Source organism: Dioscorea cayenensis, chromosome 15 (genome assembly GCF_009730915.1).
Source record: "Dioscorea cayenensis subsp. rotundata cultivar TDr96_F1 chromosome 15, TDr96_F1_v2_PseudoChromosome.rev07_lg8_w22 25.fasta, whole genome shotgun sequence".
In the NCBI taxonomy this organism is placed as follows: domain Eukaryota; kingdom Viridiplantae; phylum Streptophyta; class Magnoliopsida; order Dioscoreales; family Dioscoreaceae; genus Dioscorea; species Dioscorea cayenensis.
In genome coordinates, this window is record NC_052485.1 from 7,808,777 (window position 1) to 7,827,919 (window position 19,143).

At 36.3% G+C, this 19,143-nt stretch overlaps 2 protein-coding genes across 3 annotated transcripts; one reads left to right on the forward strand and one right to left on the reverse strand.

The window, feature by feature from the left end:
* Positions 1-2,834: 2,834 nt before the first annotated feature.
* LOC120277660 (uncharacterized mitochondrial protein AtMg00810-like) lies at positions 2,835-3,466 on the reverse strand. Its single transcript, XM_039284516.1, has 2 exons — positions 3,098-3,466; positions 2,835-2,996 (listed from the first exon to the last, which is right to left on the reverse strand). Exons 1-2 carry the CDS (start codon positions 3,464-3,466, stop codon positions 2,835-2,837), a joined length of 531 nt encoding a protein of 176 aa, XP_039140450.1.
* A 10,634-nt stretch (positions 3,467-14,100) lies between these two features.
* Positions 14,101-17,872, forward strand: LOC120278107 (single-stranded DNA-binding protein, mitochondrial). 2 transcript variants are annotated; one of them, XM_039285023.1, is made up of 8 exons: positions 14,101-14,313; positions 14,913-14,995; positions 15,187-15,347; positions 15,432-15,640; positions 15,790-15,890; positions 17,339-17,398; positions 17,504-17,569; positions 17,732-17,872. In XM_039285023.1, the coding sequence occupies exons 2-7, from the start codon at positions 14,926-14,928 to the stop codon at positions 17,518-17,520; spliced, it is 618 nt and encodes a 205-aa protein (XP_039140957.1). In that variant the 5' UTR covers positions 14,101-14,313; positions 14,913-14,925; the 3' UTR covers positions 17,521-17,569; positions 17,732-17,872. The 2 variants fall into 2 exon arrangements, with proteins under 2 accessions (XP_039140957.1, XP_039140956.1); XM_039285022.1 differs by having other exon boundaries at positions 17,504-17,872.
* The last annotated feature ends 1,271 nt before the right edge of the window (positions 17,873-19,143 follow it).

Genomic DNA, 19,143 nt, shown 5'->3' on the forward strand with positions numbered 1-19,143 from the left:
TAGCCATGCATGTGCGGTTGCTAACCTGCATGTGCTTAGCCCATACGCTCAGTCAAATCTCTCAATCATGCGCGTGGCTGTCAGCCCGCGAGCATTGGATCATGCGTGCGTAGCTGCTAGTTCGGACACGCTTGGCCCAATCATGAATGACCCTTGCTCATATGCGGCTGTCAGCCCCCTCATGCCCGGTTATTTGCTCATGGCTACCAACCGGCACGCTCCCGCCCGTTCACCGCCCTTGCCCATGTGTGGTTGTTAGCTCGCATGCACCCAATCATGCATGCACTGCTACTAGCTAGCACGTGCCCGCTCTGTGCCTGATCATACTCTAGCTGCCTCATATCAGAATATTTTTGGCCTCTCCCAACTACCTTGCGCGAAGCCAACGACCTTCGGGTCTATTGGTACACGGGTCGCCGATAGAGCTCTCACCGAGTGGTGAGAGTTCGATTCTCGGCTGATGGCACATTTCTGGGAGTTGTGAATAGTGGTTGTGTACGGGTGGTTCCAGCGCCCACGTGAGCGCGGCCCCGTCCCCACTTGTTCCACCGAGGCTTGTGCATGCTCCTGGGGTTCGCCCCGCTCCTCTTCCTCAAAAAAAAAAAAACTATGCTTCCACGGTGGTGCCCCAACCCCATTGACCACTCAAGAAACTCTCCTTACAGTCATCACCCCTTTTCAATAGAAGTCAAAGTAGAAGAGAAGTTAGAAAATTCTCACTAAATACTAAATTCAGCATTGAAGACAATTGATCGAAATTCTATCTCAATGAACCCCAAAGCACAATTCAACATTACTGAAGTTGGGTAAATGAGTCCTCAACATGCTTGCAAAATTCCAACTCAATTAGATGATGTTTTCACTACCCAATTGTCTACTTGATTAGAAGTTGTCTGCAATTCTTTTTGCTTAAATTTTTCTTTTTTTCTTTTTCTTTTTTTCTTTTTGTTGTCTTTTTCTTCCATTTCTTATTTTGAATCAAACATGGTTGCAATTGGAACTGGCAGTAAAGCAACACCAAACTTTTATATTTTGGGCCTAAACACCCTTGAACAGGGCTATATGCACCACTATGCCATCACAAAAAAATTGAATTACAAGCAGTGGTCTTTTGACTACAATAAGATAGCGTCCACTTAGGGCTTGCTTGGGAGAAGGTCTTTGGAGGTTTTGTAAAGTAAGGTTATCTACCAAACCTTGTTTGGATCCAGGGTTATTTGGAGGGTAGGGTATGAGAGGGTTAAATGGAGGGTTGAGAAACCTCCATTTACCCTCATTTCTCAACCCTCCAAATTGGGGGGTTAGCAAGGTTTTGAATTTTTCTTGGACCAAAATGCCCTCAAATTTTCCAAGCAATTACATCTTTATTTATTTAGGGTTAAGGAATTTTCAAAAATTCCCCAATCTCACTTTTTCTGGACAAAAATGCCCTCAACCTTTCCAAACAATTACAAAAATACCCTCAATTTTTTTGGACAAAAATACCCTCAATCTTTTCAAACAATTACAAAAATACCCTGAATCTTTCCAAATAATTTTGAAAAATCATATTTATTTTTTTAAAAGCATATTTATGGTAAGAGAATATTTATAATATTTGTTTTTTTATATGTCTTTTTTTTAGTAGTTTATAATAATATCTAACAATCTTATTACAACATACTAAAGGGTATTTTAGTAACATTACCATAAAACCTTACCATCTCTTACCTTCAATCCAAACATTAGAAGGTTTGATAAACTCCATTTACCTTACCTTAGCCACAAACAAGGTATAACTTAAAAACTCCACTTTCCTTACTTTACCCTACTCTACCCTCCTTTATAAACCCCTCCTTCACCTCATACAAGCAAAGCCTTAGATATTTTTCATATTCTCAGTTAATGTTGTAAAATTAAAATGGTTTGGAGGATGGTGGAAAATATGTTAAGTTGTTCTTTAAACTTAAAGGAGGAGTTTTGAGAGGGTAACCAGTTTGTTTAATCAAGCTAGCAAGGCCAAAATCTTGGCTTCCATAATTTTTACAACAGCATGGCAGAGTGGAAAGCTAGGTGCAATTTACTCTTTTGAAGGACTCAGCCAGCTAATAAATGTATTGCAAGCAGGGTAATTGATCATGTATTGGATTGCTAGTAGAGTATAACTGATGCAGTTTGGATTTTTGAGAATTCTAATAGAAGAGTAGGTTTTATTATTACAGACACTAATATAAACATTGTTCTTACTGACAACAGTAACATCAATGCTTGCCAAATGCTGGATGCTCAATGTAAAATAGGATTATATGCAGAGGAGAAGAAGAGAAATAGATTCCCTCATTGAACACAAGGCTCATTGATCTCTGATTATATTGCCAGATAAGCTATAGTGGTTAATAGAGAAATTGAAAACACAACAAGTAACAACAACCACTTTCTCATTTGCACACATGAGATCCTAAAATCTAGGCCTGAGCTCCTACAAACTAGGATGCATAACGTTGAGGAAGGAAGTTGAACATTTCAACAGCCTCCCTCAATCTCAACTTGTCAAGTTGAGATTGTGCCGAAGTCTTGCAAAGGGCTGACGAGATAGTGGTTTGGTGAAGATATCAGCCACTTGGTCTTGTGATGAGATAAACCTGATATCCAGTATCTTATGTGTCATGAACAAAGTGAAAATCCACTTCAATGTGCTTGGTGCGAGCATGAAAAATTGAATTGGCTAAAAGATATGTTGCTCCCAAGTTATCACACCATAGACATGGCGGCCTCGCTTGAAAAACTCCTAGTTCACCAAGTAAAGACTGAATCCAAACTATCTCAGCTGTAGCATTAGCTAGTGCTTTATTCTCTTATTCAATGCTTGATCTTGAGACGGTAGCCTGCTTGCGTGAGGTCGAGGAGATTAAATTATGATCAAAATATAGAGCAAAACCGCCAGTTGATCTGTGATCATCTGAGCACCCAACCAAATCTACATCCGAAAAAGCCCTGATAAGAGTAGAAGAGAATTTCTAATTTCCAAGCCAAGCTCATAGGAATATTTCAAGTATCGCAGAATACGTTATATTATTGCCTAATGTTTGTTTGTAGGAGACTGTAGAAATTGGCACACCTTGTTGACTGAATATAATTTATCAGGCCTTGTGAGAGTCAAGTATTGTAGAGCACCGATAATACTCTTGTATTGTGTAGTTTCTTCAATGGTTAAAATAGCACCTTTTGTTTTAGATAACCTATCTATATCTGCCATGGGAGTGGACATGTTTTTGCAATTCTCCATATTGGCTCTTTGAAGTAAGTCACCAATGTACTTGCGTTGTGTTAATATGGCTCTTTGAAGAAAGTGATGCAAATTGCCAAGGTCTTTGATAGCAAACTCTTTATGAATTTGTTGAAGCAACTGATCAGTGGTTTGAGACGAGGAGCTAGCAACTATTATGTCATCAACATAGATGAGCATGTAAATAGTTTTTTCCATCATGATTGTATATGAACAAAGATGTATCAGATTTAGATGGAGTAAATCCAAGCCTTGTAACTTGGAACTAAGCCTTGAGTACCATGCCTAAGGCGCCTAGTTAAACCCATACAAAGCCTTGTCCAGTTTGCAAATATGATGTGGATAGCATGAACTCTCATACCCAAGTGGCTACTTCATGTATACTTCTTTTTCCAGAACACCACGAAGAAGAGTGCTTTGGATGTCTAGTTGTCGAAGATTCCAACCACAAGAGACTGCAATAGAAAGGACATGCCAAACTGTAGTTGGTTTTACCACTATGCTAAATGTATCCTCATAGTCAGTGGCATGCCTTTGTTTGAATCCCTTAGCTACCAAATGAGCTTTGTAATGATCTATAGTGCCATTTGGTTTCTTTTTCAACTTAAATACCCATTTGCACTCAATAATATTCAGCCCTTGCCAAGGAGGCACAAGATGTTATCTTTTGTTCTTTAAGAGGGCTGGATATTCATCATCCATTGCTTGGCACCACTTCTGATCTTGCAATGCTTCAGTATGACAAGGAGGTTAAGCTACAACAATAGAGAATGCCCTATGTTCAGTTAAATACTGAATGGCACCATCAATGTATTGCCTTGGCTTGCGTATATTGTTTCGTAGTCTTGTGTGCATGCCATGTCGAGGTGGTTCTACATGCTAAACAATGATGTCACATGCAGAATAAAAAATTACAAAAGTAGAACTGGAATGGTTGTTACCCCCCCCAAACCACATGGTCACTCCCATGAGTAGAATTATCACTGAAAGTTAAGGTTTGTTGTGATAGATTATTAAGGCAATAGAATGTGGGAAGAATAGTAGCTATAGAGGTTACTGTTAGGTGGAAAATACCACACGTTTTTCATTCCTTAAAGACTACAATGTACAAGATATATATAGATACACAGGTACATAAATATGGTAGTTATACAAATATAGGGTATATAGTCGATACACAAATGTGATTCCCCTAACACCCCCACCCCCAAACTCACGGGGGATTAGACATCGAGAGTTTGGACAAGAGAAAATCATGGTGTGCTCGTGTCTGAGATTTAGTAAACAGATCCGCAAGCTAACACTCAGAAGGAACAAACTGGGGAGCCAGGATGTCTTTGCTGTACTGATCACGCAAGAAGAAAGCATCAACACCAATATGCTTAGAGAGGAAATGTTTGACAGGATTCAAAGTGATCTGAATGGCACCGGTGTTGTCACAATGTAGAGGAGTAGGAGTATGCGAAACAACACCAAGATCATGCAAAAACCAACGCAACCAAACAATCTCCTCAGCAGTAGTAGCCATAGCACGAAGCTCCGCTTCAGTGCTAGACCGAGAAACATCAGTTTGCTTCTTGGACTTCTAGGCAATGAGAGAAGAGCCCAAGAACAAACAGAAACCAGTAACAGAAAGACGATCAGATGGATCACTAGCCCAAGTAGCGTCAGAATAAGAACGAAGCTCCAGAGAACTGTGCTGAGAGAAAAGAAGACCTCGAGACGGAGTCACCGGAAGATAGCGCAAAAGCCTCAAAAGATGGGCATAGTGAACAGAAGTAGGTGCACTAACAAACTGACTCAAAACATGCACAGCATAAGCAATGTCTGGACGAGTGAGGGTAAGATAGACCAGACTCCCAACCAAGTGACGATAGCATGTCGGATCAGATAAGGAAGTCTCCTCATCAGCACGCAACTGAAGATGTAGCTCCATAGGAGTGGTCACAACACAAGAGTCAGAGAGAGCTGCCCGTGCGAGGATGTCAGATGTGTAACACTGCTGGGACAACTAAAAACCAGTATAGGTAGAAGTGACCTCAATTCCTAAAAAATAGCTCAATCGACCAAGACCAGTCATCTGGAAATGTTGCTGAAGGTGATGCTTTACAAAGTCCACATGAGCAGGATCATCACCAGTGATGATCATATCATCCACATAAAGCAATAACAAAGTCTGACCATGAGAGGAAGAGTGCATAAACAAAGCGGGATCATGTGGACTAGGCTGAAAACCAGCAGCAACTACAGCAGAACTGAAACGCTCAAACCATGCCCGAGGAGCCTGTTTGAGACCATAGAGGGCCCTCCGTAGGCGACAAACCAAACCAGAAGGAGAAGAATACCAGGGGGAGGGAGCATGTAAACCTCCTGCTGAAGATCCCCGTGAAGAAAAGCATTCTTCACATCAAGCTGAAAGAGGGACCATCGTCGAACAGCAGCTACAACAATAAGAGCTCGAGTGGTAGTCATATGAGCCACAGGAGCAAAAGTCTCATCATAATCACGTCCCTGCTTCTGCTGAAAACCACGAGCCACAAGACGAGCCTTGTACCGTTCTAAAGAACCGTCAGAGCGAGTCTTGACTTTATAGACCCACTTGCAGGTAATTGGAACAGCACCAGGAGGAAGGGGACCAAATCCCACGTAGAGGTGCGCTCGAGCGCCTCCAACTCAGCAGACATAGCAGCTTGCCACTCAGGTATTTGGACAGCCTCTCGGTAAGAAGATGGCTCTGGAGGGCCATGGGAAGGAGAAATAGGTAGGTCAAGAAGCTGAGAGGCAAGATTAAGGCTATCAGGGGGATGACGATCACGAAAAGTATAGAGACGTACATGAGGATCATCCGCAGGAAAAACATCAGAGGAAGCCGTTGGCGCCGGGGGTGACTGCTTAGAAAGAGGAGGAGCGGGAATAGAAACCTGGACAGGAGGGTTAGCAGTCAACGGTGAAACAGATGGAGGAGAGGATGGATAAGATACAGGTGGAGGTAGGGACACAGGAGGTGGTGAGGACACAATGAGAAACTGAATATCGGTCGATGTAGTTGAGGAGTGAGAAGAAGAGGAAGGGCAAGGGACAAAGAAAGGATGATCCTCAACAAAGGAGATATCACGCGAGATACGGAGGCGACGTGCAACAGGATCATAACACCGATAGCCTTTGTGCTCAGGACTATAACCAAGGAAGACACAAGAAATAGACTGAGCAGAAAGTTTAGTCCGCTCTTAAGGCAAAAGAAGGACATAACACAAACAACCAAACACACGAAGATGAGAATATCGGGGTGGGCTGGAGAACAGACATTCCCCTGGACTACGACCTTGAAGGAAAGAAGAAGGTTGAAGATTGATGAGGTAAACGGCAGTAGAGACAGCCTCAGCCCAGAAGTGAGGGGGAACATGGAAGGCAATGAGAAGAGTACGAACGGTCTCAAGAATATGATGATGTTTCCTTTCGGCATTGTCATTCGGAGCATGGGCACCAGGACAAGAAAGCTGAGGAAGAGTGCTGTGGGAGGCAAGAATCTCACGAAACTCATGAGAAAGATACTCCCCTCCGGAATCGGAACGAAAAGTACGAATGGTGGCAGAAAACTGGGTGCGCACCATATTAGAGAAATCAATATAAACCTTTAAAAACTCGGAATGAGAACGCATAAAATAAATCCAAGTGTAACAGGAGAAATCATCAACAAAAATAACATAATAACGATGTCCACCTTTGGAAACAAACAGGGCAGGACCCAAAACATCCGAATGAACTAATTCAAAGGGAGAACCAGACCTAGACACACTCGAAGGATATGGGAGTTGTAGCTGTTTGCCAAGCTTACAACCCGAACAAGAATGAGAACTATCAACTGAAACACGACCTAAAACGCCCTGATGAATAAGAGAAGACAGACGAGAACCACTAGGATGGCCAAGCCGATGATGCCACTGATGGAAACGAACATTAGAAAAACAATAAATAGAGGCCGCTGGTAACGTAGAAGAGGACGGAAGACAAAGATGATCGAGCACATACACCCCACTATGGCGATGGCCAGCTCCAATGAGGGTCCCTGTAAGACGATCCTGCACACGATAACCAAACTCATCAAAAATAACAAGATAGCCAAGAGAAGCAAGCTGGCTAGCAGAAATAAGGTTCATGGAGAGTTGGGGTACAAAAGCAACATCATGAATATGAAAATGAGTGGTGTGTAAGAGGCCACGACTAGGGACAGGGAGGGTCGTGCCATTAGCGATAATGACACGAAGATCAGAAGAAAAGGGGTGAAGAGAGTGAAGGTGGGTAGCATCATAGGTCATATGAAAAGAAGCTCCAGAGTCAAGCAACCAAAAAGATGAAGAAATACTTGTAGGGGCGGAGGCGACTGATGAGTGAGTGGCAACCAAGTGATCAAGTGCATGCATATGTGCATGGCAAATATAAAATATATAAAAAAAATAATAATAAAAAATGAGAAGCACATGGCCCATAAAAAAAGAAAAAAGGCTGATGAGAAGCATCTATACGTGCATGGCAAAAGATATATATATATATATATATAATAAAGATAAAAAAATAAAGAAATGAGAAGCACATGGGCATAGAAATAAAAAATTTTCTGCGCATTAAAATGACTAAATGCATCTTATGGAGTTGTTGAAAGTAACAACATGCAAATAAACAAATAATAATAATAATACAATATATATATAAGAAATGATATATTACAGTGATGGGAGAGAAAGAATGAGAAGCATTAAATGTGTTTGAGGAGCATGTCATGCATGAATATGGGAATTATATAAAATAAAAAGAAGAACAAAAAAAATTCATTATATGCATGCACACGTGCATGAGATAAAGTTGAGAAAGCATGCATACGCGCATGATAAAAATAAATAAATAATAAAAAATGAATGAAATGAAGAATGAGAAGTGTGCATCCTATATACTCACATGCCCTCTAAAAAAATAATAAAATAAATAGAACCCACTATGATAAGTGTGGATTAAAATAAATAAATAAATCTGCAAATGATATGCCAGCAAATGAATAACAGAGGAAATATGCACTGGGGCAACCAATGATAAATGCTAATCTCGAAGCAGCAACAAGGGTGCTTATCTTGAGGTGGTGACTAAATTTGTCTCAAGGTGGCAATAAAATATATATATATTTTTTAAGATGGCAGCAAAGCATGCAACGCGGTGATAAGGCACAGACAGTGGTGACTTATTCATTTCGAGATAGCGACAAAAAATTAAAAATATATATATGTATAAATTTTAAGGCGGTCATGAGATATTTCAAGATGGCAATCAGGCATGCAATGCAATGATGACGCACATGCAGCGACATATCATGATATACATAATCAAAACCAGAGCAATCAACTCAAGATTCAAGATATGAAAAGAGTTAATATTTAAATATTCATAAAAAATCGACAATTGAACTCAGTGGTCTCAGGACATCAAAAGTCAAAGACGCAAGGAGCTTCATAAGTTAATATTTAAAAATCCATATAAATCGACAATTGAACTCAATAGTCTTAGGACATCAAAGACGAAGACCCAAAGAGTTTCACAAGTCAATATTTGAAAATTCATATAAATCGACAACTAAACTTAGTAGTCTCAAGATATCAAAAATCGAAGACCCAAAGAGTTCCACAAGTCAATGTTTGAAAATATATATAAATCGACAATTGAGCTCAACAGTTTCAAGACATCAAAGAGTCAAAGACCCAAAGAGTTTCACAAGTTATTATTTGAAATCCATATAAATCGACAATTGAACTCAGTAGTCTCAAGACATCAGAAGTCAAAGACCCAAAGAGTTTCACAAGTCAAGAAGGAAGCTTCACAAGCATAAAGCCGAAGTTTATGAAAAGTCAAAAAAATCAAGTCTATGGTTCATTAACATGAAAAAGTCATAACTTGAAATTCAAATCAAACTCAAGATGCAAATCAAATCCAAAATGCAAAAATGTCCAAGACACAAGTTCGGACACAAGTCAAGATGATTTCAAATTTCTTGTATTTTCAATGAAATCTATGAATTCATATTTATTGAAATAAATGAGATTTATTGTCACAACGTCTTCCTTATTCACACTTATTTCTTAATCGGAGGTTTCTGAGACAATGTCCAGGGTAATTAACATTAGGGGCTCGCCCTTAATGGAAGTCATGAACCCATAATCTCTTGAAGTCATAAAAATTAAAATTTGATTTGTGATCCATAATTTTTAACCGGTCTAAATCCTAATTAAAGGTCGGGTGAGAAGAAAGGAGCCCACATAATTAATATGAACTTCACATCCAAATGGAAGAAAAATGAATCTAAAGCCAATATTAATATAACCCAACAGTAAAGTACGGGATGCCTGGAGTTCAAGGGGTAGTGAATAATGTAAATAGTGGTTTGTCTTTTTTTAATAATGTTAAAAAAAAATCTAAAACGGACACTTTTAAGGGGTTGTTTGGTTCGCGTTTCATATTAACAGGAATCAGGCTGTAATTTGAAAATATTGCCATGTTTGGTATTGTAATATTATTAATGTTATTAGTAATGTGAGATTTTCATCAGTAAAATATTACCAAATAAGAGCTATCCAGATTAGTGTCCATGCAGATTACCAAGATGGAAGTTGTTATGCCCCAACCCATTGGTCCCTGGATGCAACAGCCATCGCGAGAGCCTGAGGAGGGATACACGCGCCACTCAACCCTCGAGTTACGGTAAGGTTGACAACTCCTGCACACAAACATAAGCTGAACAATAACTCAATTAGAGCACATGGAAGCTAGAGTTTCACTGAGAAAATCAATGAAATTGTAAAAGACTAACAATCACAAATACAAAATTTAGGACACTAGTGGATCCACTTTTCTTATACAATGCAACCTGCTAAAACCAACTTACAACAAGACTCAAGATGTCAATAAAAGACCAGGAATTGCCAAGCACTTCACCTCGTTGCGACGCTGCTGACTACTAAACCTTGGAAGGGAAGGAGAGTGGGTGAGTAACCTAAGTCACTTAGTGATTGGGTCAGTACATTTCCAAAAGGATATCATAAACCAGTCAATAAACTTCAATAGCCAAACTTTTGCAAGAATACAAATGGTAATAAAACATTTCCAACATTTATAACCTATATAACTGCAGGGTACAATACGACCATATTCAAAAACCCAAAACATAGGTTTCCACAAGGGAAATCAAAGCTTCAAAGCTTTTCATCATGAGTAAAACATATGCATGCACATAAGCCCCATAATGAGTGTAAACATCAATTTGATCAAATCAAGTTTTCAACTTTCTGAAATACCCAATTTGGCATAATACGAGTTTTAAAATATCAAACCATTAAATCATCATAAAACTCATTCTTTTCTTTTCAGATGCATACGAGGGATCAATGCAAGAATAATTCCACATAAGTTACATAATTCCTTAACATCAAACTTGCATCTTGATAAATTACAGTCTAAAAAACCCTCCAAACAATAGCCGTGGGCACGGCTAAGTTCAGAGCCGTCAAAATTCTCACGTCCTTAACGTTAACCCACTAGTTCCATATGGTGACTCCGGAATCCCGATGTATCATCCAATTAGGCTTCTCTGCGCCACCTGAAGAGGATAATCAAACTAGGTCCTCCACGCCACCTCTAAAAGTTGGCCCATGGGGACCCCCTATTGCAGCAGGCTGGTTACAACCCCATCACCATCAATGATAACATAAAACAAGGCCGAAGCCCATATCATAAACGTGGAACAAAAACGAGACCACATGTCACAATAATATCTTGGATATTCATATCCAAAACAATCCACATGTCCCCATTCCGAACAAATATCTCATTTCAAAGATGTTTCAAATATTTACATAGCAGAAATGAAAACATTTCCATATGAATCAATGCTCAAAGCATAACAATATGCGTAGGGTACCAAAATTCATTTCAAATCCGATAAGTCAACATAGCATAAACATTTTCATCAAACATCATGAATTTTAAATATAAAACCAAAGGCATGGAACATCTTTCAAATCTATCAATTCACAAGTTTTATAAGATAAGGCCATGAAAATCATTTCAAATTTAGACAAATGCTAATAGTGAAATTTTATAAACAAAGATTTCACCAACCACTTTTCAATATAAATATCAATAGTATCAATAGAAAGTATTGGCATACCTTTGGAATATCTTAAAAAACTATAATGATAATTAGTAAAACCAAATCCTAGCTTTTGGTCCAAATAAAACTCACACAATACTTGTGATTGAACTAGCTTTACCTCTCACACATTTCAATTAATATCACCAAGATGTAATAGTAAAGCCAATAACCTTCCAAGCATAATACCTAAGTTTGCATGAATAGCATAACATATTATCTTTCTTACATTCCTCTCGAACTCTTTATCGTCTTTGCAACCTTTCACAATTGATAAAAGGATTTATTAGAGACCCTCAACAACGCACAAGTCATTATCAATCCTCAATTGCTAAATACAAGTTTAATTCACCCATAAACAAATGATTACTAAAATAAACAAATTGGCATACTAAAGCCACACTGATCATGGGAAAGTATTCATGTCATCACATACACCTATGTGTGCCAAGACATCTACCAAGTCTTTAATTTAAGATCTTCATTATGTTTGCAAAATTTACACATCCTCAAGTAGCCACATAGCCTATAACTCTTCGTATTTTTTATTTTTTATTTTTGTATTTAGATCAAACCCAAATTCCTCAACAATTTGTCATTACTCTCAAAACACCAACATTAACTTCACTAGTAACAATTTCATTATCAATGCTATTGATATTTGACTTGCATTTCTAAATGGAGTTATACCGAACAATTTATGGACATTCACAAAAACCTTCAAGTTCACATTCAAAATTCATTATAACTTTTAGCATATACAACACATGTTATCCATCATTATTCTTCTAAGGAATTTTTCACTTGTATCAAAATAAGCATATCAAACTAATGAATTTTAGTTCAACAATAATTATAGTTGTTAACATACATCCTATCGATATACTTATAAAATCAAACTATATTCAAATTCGATATACCTCTATCATAATATCACACCCCAAAACTTTAGGGATCCTAGAGTAATTAAATCATCTTTAGTTCACACATGACCCTAAGCAAGTTTGAACATTGATCACATAAAGATTACATGAAAAATATGCATCATTTAAATCCATCATTCTTCCCTTATTAATTTCACAATTCATAGCCATATATTGACTTAATGACGTAACAATATACCCAAATCACAACATAGATAATCAATTTCATGTATGTCAATTAAACTCAATGCAATTGTGGCAATACTTGACTATTTTCCATCACTCAAGAAAATATAAATCCCATCACGTTCAAATTCAATCATCACCAATCAAAACATAATAAACTTTCCAAAGAGAATAAGACAATAAGCCCATAGTCATTCTCATCACAACTGTAGTCTATAACGACCAATTTAACTCCATTTTAACCACAAACATCATTTTAAAATATGATAAATTCAGGATAATAATTTCATCATGCAAATAAAACATTTAGATATTTGATTATAACTATGCGTTTAACTTAACCCACACACAACTTAGAAGACCGGATTTTTTCCCAAATTTGCTATTCCTTCGCCGGCTCCTTCCCTTGAGCGACGCTCTCACCACCTAACCCGAAACACACACGAAAGCTAGACAACAAAGAAGAATAAGTAAAAGAACCAAAGAATAAACAAAGAGATGCACCAAAAAAGAACTTGGTGCATAAGTGCAATGCAACCCTATAAGGGTCTAAGGTGGCTCAAACTTGGATTCAAGGAGTTTCGAAGAGTTTATATGGAACTAGGCTTCCTTCTAAACCAAGGAGACAAGAGAATTAAGTATGGTTCGCCGATGCTACAGTAATGCTATAGTATAACCCTAATCAAATGGTTTTCTCCCGATTTACATCATCAAAGAATGAGACTTCCTTACAATCATCCACCACAAAGAATCACAACATCAAGGGCTTCAATTTAAGCCCATAAAACATCCACAAACAAGTAAAAAATCTAGGATTTATTCTAGGTTTTCAAATAATGCAAATACGGAAAAATACGAAGTAAAAAAGTTGGATCGAAGCTCTTACCGAATTCAAGAATAAGAGAGGAGGATTTTTTTTTGGGGTTTGGTTCGTCGGAATGGTTGCCGGAGGTTTTCTAAGGAAAAAGAAAGGGATCAGCCGAAAGAGAAAAGAAAAGGAGAAGAAAAAGAAAGAAGGAAATAAAGCTACTCTCGGGTTGCTACAGTAATATATGCTGCAGTGCTAAGCAATAGCTATAGTTCTGGCATGCAAAAACTACAGAAACATAATAGTTTTACTACAATAATGGGCTAGATAATGCCTAGACTTTTTCAAATATGCCCCATCCGTTTAACCTAATGTTTTCTCTCATCCTTTATTCAAACCAAAACTCTAAGCTTCTCTTTTTTAATTACCATGGTATATTAGTATATGTTGGATAAAACATTCATTGTATAAAAAAATTAATTTTGAACGGCGTTATTTTTTAAATATATTAAAAAAATTTAATTTTTTTATTATAATTAATTCTTTTTCATGTAAAAAATCTATTTTATTTTAAGAATAGGAAAATGTGCCAAAAATGAATCTTTAATATTATAATCTAATTATTTTTCACTTAATTTTTTTTTATTTTAAATTTAAATTTACGTAAAATTTAATATTTTTTTTTTAAAAAGGCAATCTCATCACTAGGACCAAACAGTCCCTCCCAAAACCTAGCCCAAACTTCAAATAAAGAAAAATCCCATCTTTTTATATAAATCCTTTGATGCAAATGTTCCCTCCCAAAACCAAACCCTTTCTGTTTCTGATCGCCGCCGCCTCTCCGGACATCGCAGTGCGACGCGAGCTCGAACGGGCCTCCCAATCCTATCCAATCGTGTGCCCTAGCTACTGAAAGCCGCGAGGAACCCTAGCTTTGTTCCAGGTACTCTTCATCCTCTTCTTGTTCTCGAGTGTAGTGTTTTTCTTTATCTAGTTTGTTTTAGTTTCCGATTTGTGTTTTTTCTCGCGGAGCTTCAATCTTTGTGTGGATTGAATCGTATGCCTTCCGTTTCAGATCATCAACTCAATTGTAGATGTGTTGAATAGTTTGTCTTTGCTTTGAGAGGTCGGGTGGAAAATATTGACAAAAAAATTGGACCTTTTTTATTTTCTCTTTACTTAAAAGGTCTCATTATATTTTGATTTTCTATTTTTTTTTTGTTAAATTATGGTGAAAAATGTGAGTTTGGAGAAATTGGCCTTTTTACTGTTGAAGTTCAACAGATGGTCATGATATCCCACCAAATTCTACTCTAATTTCCATGCAGAGCATCTTTTCTCTTTTTGAGTTAATTGGAAAAATTTCTGTTGCTCTTTTATTAGATTTTTGCCTGCATTTTTTATTATTATGTAAAAAAGTTCTGTTTTTTTTTGGTTTCCATTGAGTATGTTTTTTTTTAGTTGGCTTAAGCTTGAAGTATTTCAGTATTTGCAATGCATGGATATTCTTGGATCTGCTTAATATTTTTCAAGTCTCTGCAGCTTGGCTTTGATCATGAGTTCATTAGCCCGAATCTTCCCCAAATGTCTGAGGCTGTATTCAAGAGAATTTTCCCCTTCATTTGGCAAGTTTATTTTTTTCGTACTCCACCTCCATTATTCTTTATATATATCATTAGTCATCGTATTTATTGTTCTTGTCATATTTGAGCGTGGAAATTTAAATTAGCTGATTATTTTTCCAAGTTACTATTCTTTGAACATTAAACGATTTATGTTGAAGCATAAGAATTGTTTGATGCCTTGATACGTATAGCACTCCAGAAATGTTCCAAATCATGGCACTCAACCATGTCATTTGATGGGCTTGATGAAAAGAATGAAATAGAGGATGATGATTTCCTTGATGACAAAAGAGAGCTAGAGCCCCAAAGCGTTGACCCTAAAAAGGGTTGGGGTTTCAGAGGAGTACATAGGGTATCTTTCTTGTGTGGAGTCCTTTTGTCACTCTTCTCACATGAATCAATGTATGTGCCTAACTGGATCATGTAGTTCATGTAGGCTATTATTTGTGGGAAAATCGGGCAGGCTCCTATTCAAAAGATTCTGAGGAATGGGAAAACTGTGACCATATTTACTGTTGGGACTGGAGGTATGTTTGACCAGAGAATTGTTGGAGCTGAAAACTTGCCAAGACCAGCACAATGGCATCGAATTGCTGTGCATAATGAACACCTTGGGGCATATGCAGTACAACAATTAGTTAAGAAGTATGTTATGTGTTCTATCCTTTCTGCTGACACAATAAAATATATGTTCTTCTCTGTAAAAATCATACCTCCTGGAGAAGGTTATTTTTTCTTTTTTTCCCTTACCATTTTGGTCATAATTACTTATATAATTTGTTGCATGTAATTAGCTCTGCTGTTTTTGTGGAGGGCGACATTGAAACCAGAGTCTACAATGACAGCATCACTGGTCAAATAAAAAATGTACCTGAAATTTGCGTTCGACGTGATGGTATGTTCAAATTGTCAATTTTTTTCTGTTATGGTATGTACTATCAAGTTCATATTGGCATCATGTGGACTTGGGTGAACATGCTTTTTCCAGCTGAAATTTCTTATGCTGTCTTCGAAAGTACCTAATACTTTATAGATTGAGATGAGGATACAGATATCTATAGCATTTTTAAATTGTGTGCAAATTTGGAAATAATAGGAGGATAAAAGCTTTGATGTTTGCAAAATCATGATTTGAGAACAAATGAACTTCATTGAAGCAAATTGAGTAATATAAATTATTGTATCTCTGTGAGTTAATTAATTCAGCAAGGTTGAGAGCTTGAGTTTTTTATGGAACAGCATGCTGTGTTATTTTCTCACTATTTCCTTTTGTTTCTGTGTTTTTTTATACCTTTCTAGAGAGGAATTTTGCTTGTTTGCTATTTGTCCTTTCTTTGTTGGAGAAAAGGTTTGCAACAACAAACTTTGTGTGGTTGATAAAAATGCAATAGATGTGCTTGTTTCCAAAGACTAAGATCATTAACAAATTAACAATGTATGGAAGATGGTTTGCTGTTAAGTCAAAGTACAAAAGTTAAATACTGCATTAATGGGAGTAATGCCAGGAATTTGAGTCAAATGGGCATGTATAAAACTTTTGCCATTGACATCTACTTTTGTGCATAAAATGGGCTGTTTTAGTGGTTGCCATGAAAACAAAGAGGCAGTTAGAGATGATGTTGAGATAATGGAATTCACTTGTGAAAATTCTTTTCTAATTTCTTTGGAATATCTACTGGTTTTTTCATGAACTTTTGAGTGAGATGTTGCATTAAACTTTTAAATCAATTGAGTAAATTTGCTATATATCTAAAGTGGGGAAACATTTTAGTTCTTTCAATATGATCATTAAGGCAGTTGCCTTCTTGTGTATGTTGCTATTGGCAAGAATTGTTTGTTAGCCTCTGTGTCAAATATTATGGGCAGTTTCATTTCTTCCGTAGGTTTTCTTAAGATTGAACATAACCTGCAGTTTTTGTACATTCACTTAAAATTTGATACATGTGCATTGCTAACTTTGGTTTTATTTGATGGCTCTTTTCTAACTAATAGGGAAAATCCGATAGATCAAGTCTGGAATAACTACTTGTTTTTTCATGAACTTTTGAGTGAGATGTTGTATTAAACTTTTAAAGCAATTGAGTAAGTTTGCTATATATTTAAATCGGGGAACATTTTAGTTCTTTCAATATGATCATTAAGGCAATTGCCTTCTTGTGTATGTTGCTATTGGCAAGAATTGTTTGTTAGCCTCTTTCTGTCAAATATTATGGACAGTTTCATTTCTTCCCTAGGTTTTCTTTAGATTGAACATAACCTGCAGTTTTTGTACATTCACTTAAAATTTGATATATATGCATTGCTAACTTTGGTTCTATTTGATGGCCCTTTTCTAACTAATAGGGAAAATCCGATTGATCAAGTCTGGAGATACCGCAACCAATATTTCCTTGGATGAGCTCAGTAAGAGCAATTGTTTTCCTTCTTCCTGTCTCTGTGATTTGGTAGTCTTCTTTTCAAACTGTCATAGTAAGATTTTGATTATTGTTCCCAATTGTTATTTGGCAGGAGAGGGATTGTTCTGAGTAGATCTTTCATCTGCCAAACAAAGTTTGCGTATTACTCTTTGCACAAGTACTTCCAGATTCTCATCATTACCATGCATGATTGTCGATGGGACATCAACTTCTAAAATCTTTTTCCTTGCTTTCCCTTTTCTGTATCAAATTATTCTAGTTGAAGTTAAGATATTGGCCTGGCAGCTGATTGTTTGTTTTTCGGTTCCATATTGTGTAGGGGGAGAAATCCTATGGATTTAAATTGCAGAAAGAGGCAGGCTTGTTTGAATTAAATGTAACACTATATTTATTCCTAGATAAAGTTGGAGAGAATAGTTGTAGTTTTACTTGGTTAAGAGTATACATTATCCTTTTTCTCCTTTTCTTCTTTTGGGTGATGTTGCCTTGATTTTCATTTCTTTAGAAGCTCAAAAGAAGATGATGGTTGACCAAACTAAATAAAACTTTTTGCAAAGGTTTTCGTTTTCATTATTTTATTATGAATTTTTATTTGCATCAATTGTATATGCCAAATTAAAAAAAAAATAAATAGAATTTGCGAAAAATGAATGTGAACAAAAGATTCTCGAGTTCAAGATTTGTTCGAAAGCAATATTGGTAACAGGTAGTCGATTATAGGTGTGGGATCGCAGTCAATCCTCTAGTCCTTGATTGAAGGTGTGTGGGTTGGATGATTAATTTCTAGTTTATGTGCACGCCCTTGTATATATAACGCTTGTCATTTTTGTAAAAAAAAAAAAAATTATTGTTTTAAAAAATATTCAGAAGCTTCAGGATAGAAATGCCTTTAAATGCAAATATGTGAATAATTTCTCAAAAATAACATATTGTTTATTCACATCTTCGAAATTTGTGAATTTGGATTATTTTTATTTAGTAGATAAATTGAAAAACAAGGACAAATAGAAAAGAATAAGTTAATTTTTAACTAGTTCAATAATCGAGCTTATAATTCAAAATAATTATTAATTTTCAGATAAATCAATTCGAAGACAAAAAGTGTACAATGCATTGGATTCTTTGGTCAATTTTAATCATTCTTTCAACTAAAACTTGACTATTAAAATCATGTTACTAAATTTTTGACACTAAACTTTAAAAATATTGTCTCTAAGCTTAATAAAAATACTCATTTTGGTCCTAAACTTAATGGGAAAAAAAAATCTTTATCTTGCCCAGTTTTATTTATTTATTTATTTATTATTATTATTATTATTATTTTCCTTTTAATTAATTAAAAATTATTCTTATTTAAAAATAAAATAATATATATTTTATTAAACAAAAAATAAAATATTTTTTTTCCATGTGAAATAAGAGAAAATGAGCTAGTTTGAACTTGGATTTGGAAGAGTAATCCATTAGTTATTATTATTATTATTATTATTTTGATAAAAGCAATAAACACTGTTATTAATCAAAGACAAAAAAGTGTGAAGACATTATGGGAATATATCATTTGTTATGCACCCTTTGAGAAGAGAGAAAGTGCTTCTCACACAAATTTTCCACAAAGGACTCTATGCAGTGAGGTACGGAGATCTCTTAATTACAAGGCATGATGGATACTATTGGGTTATTTCCCGTTAATTAATTACCAATCACCAATTCATTCATGATCTAAATAAC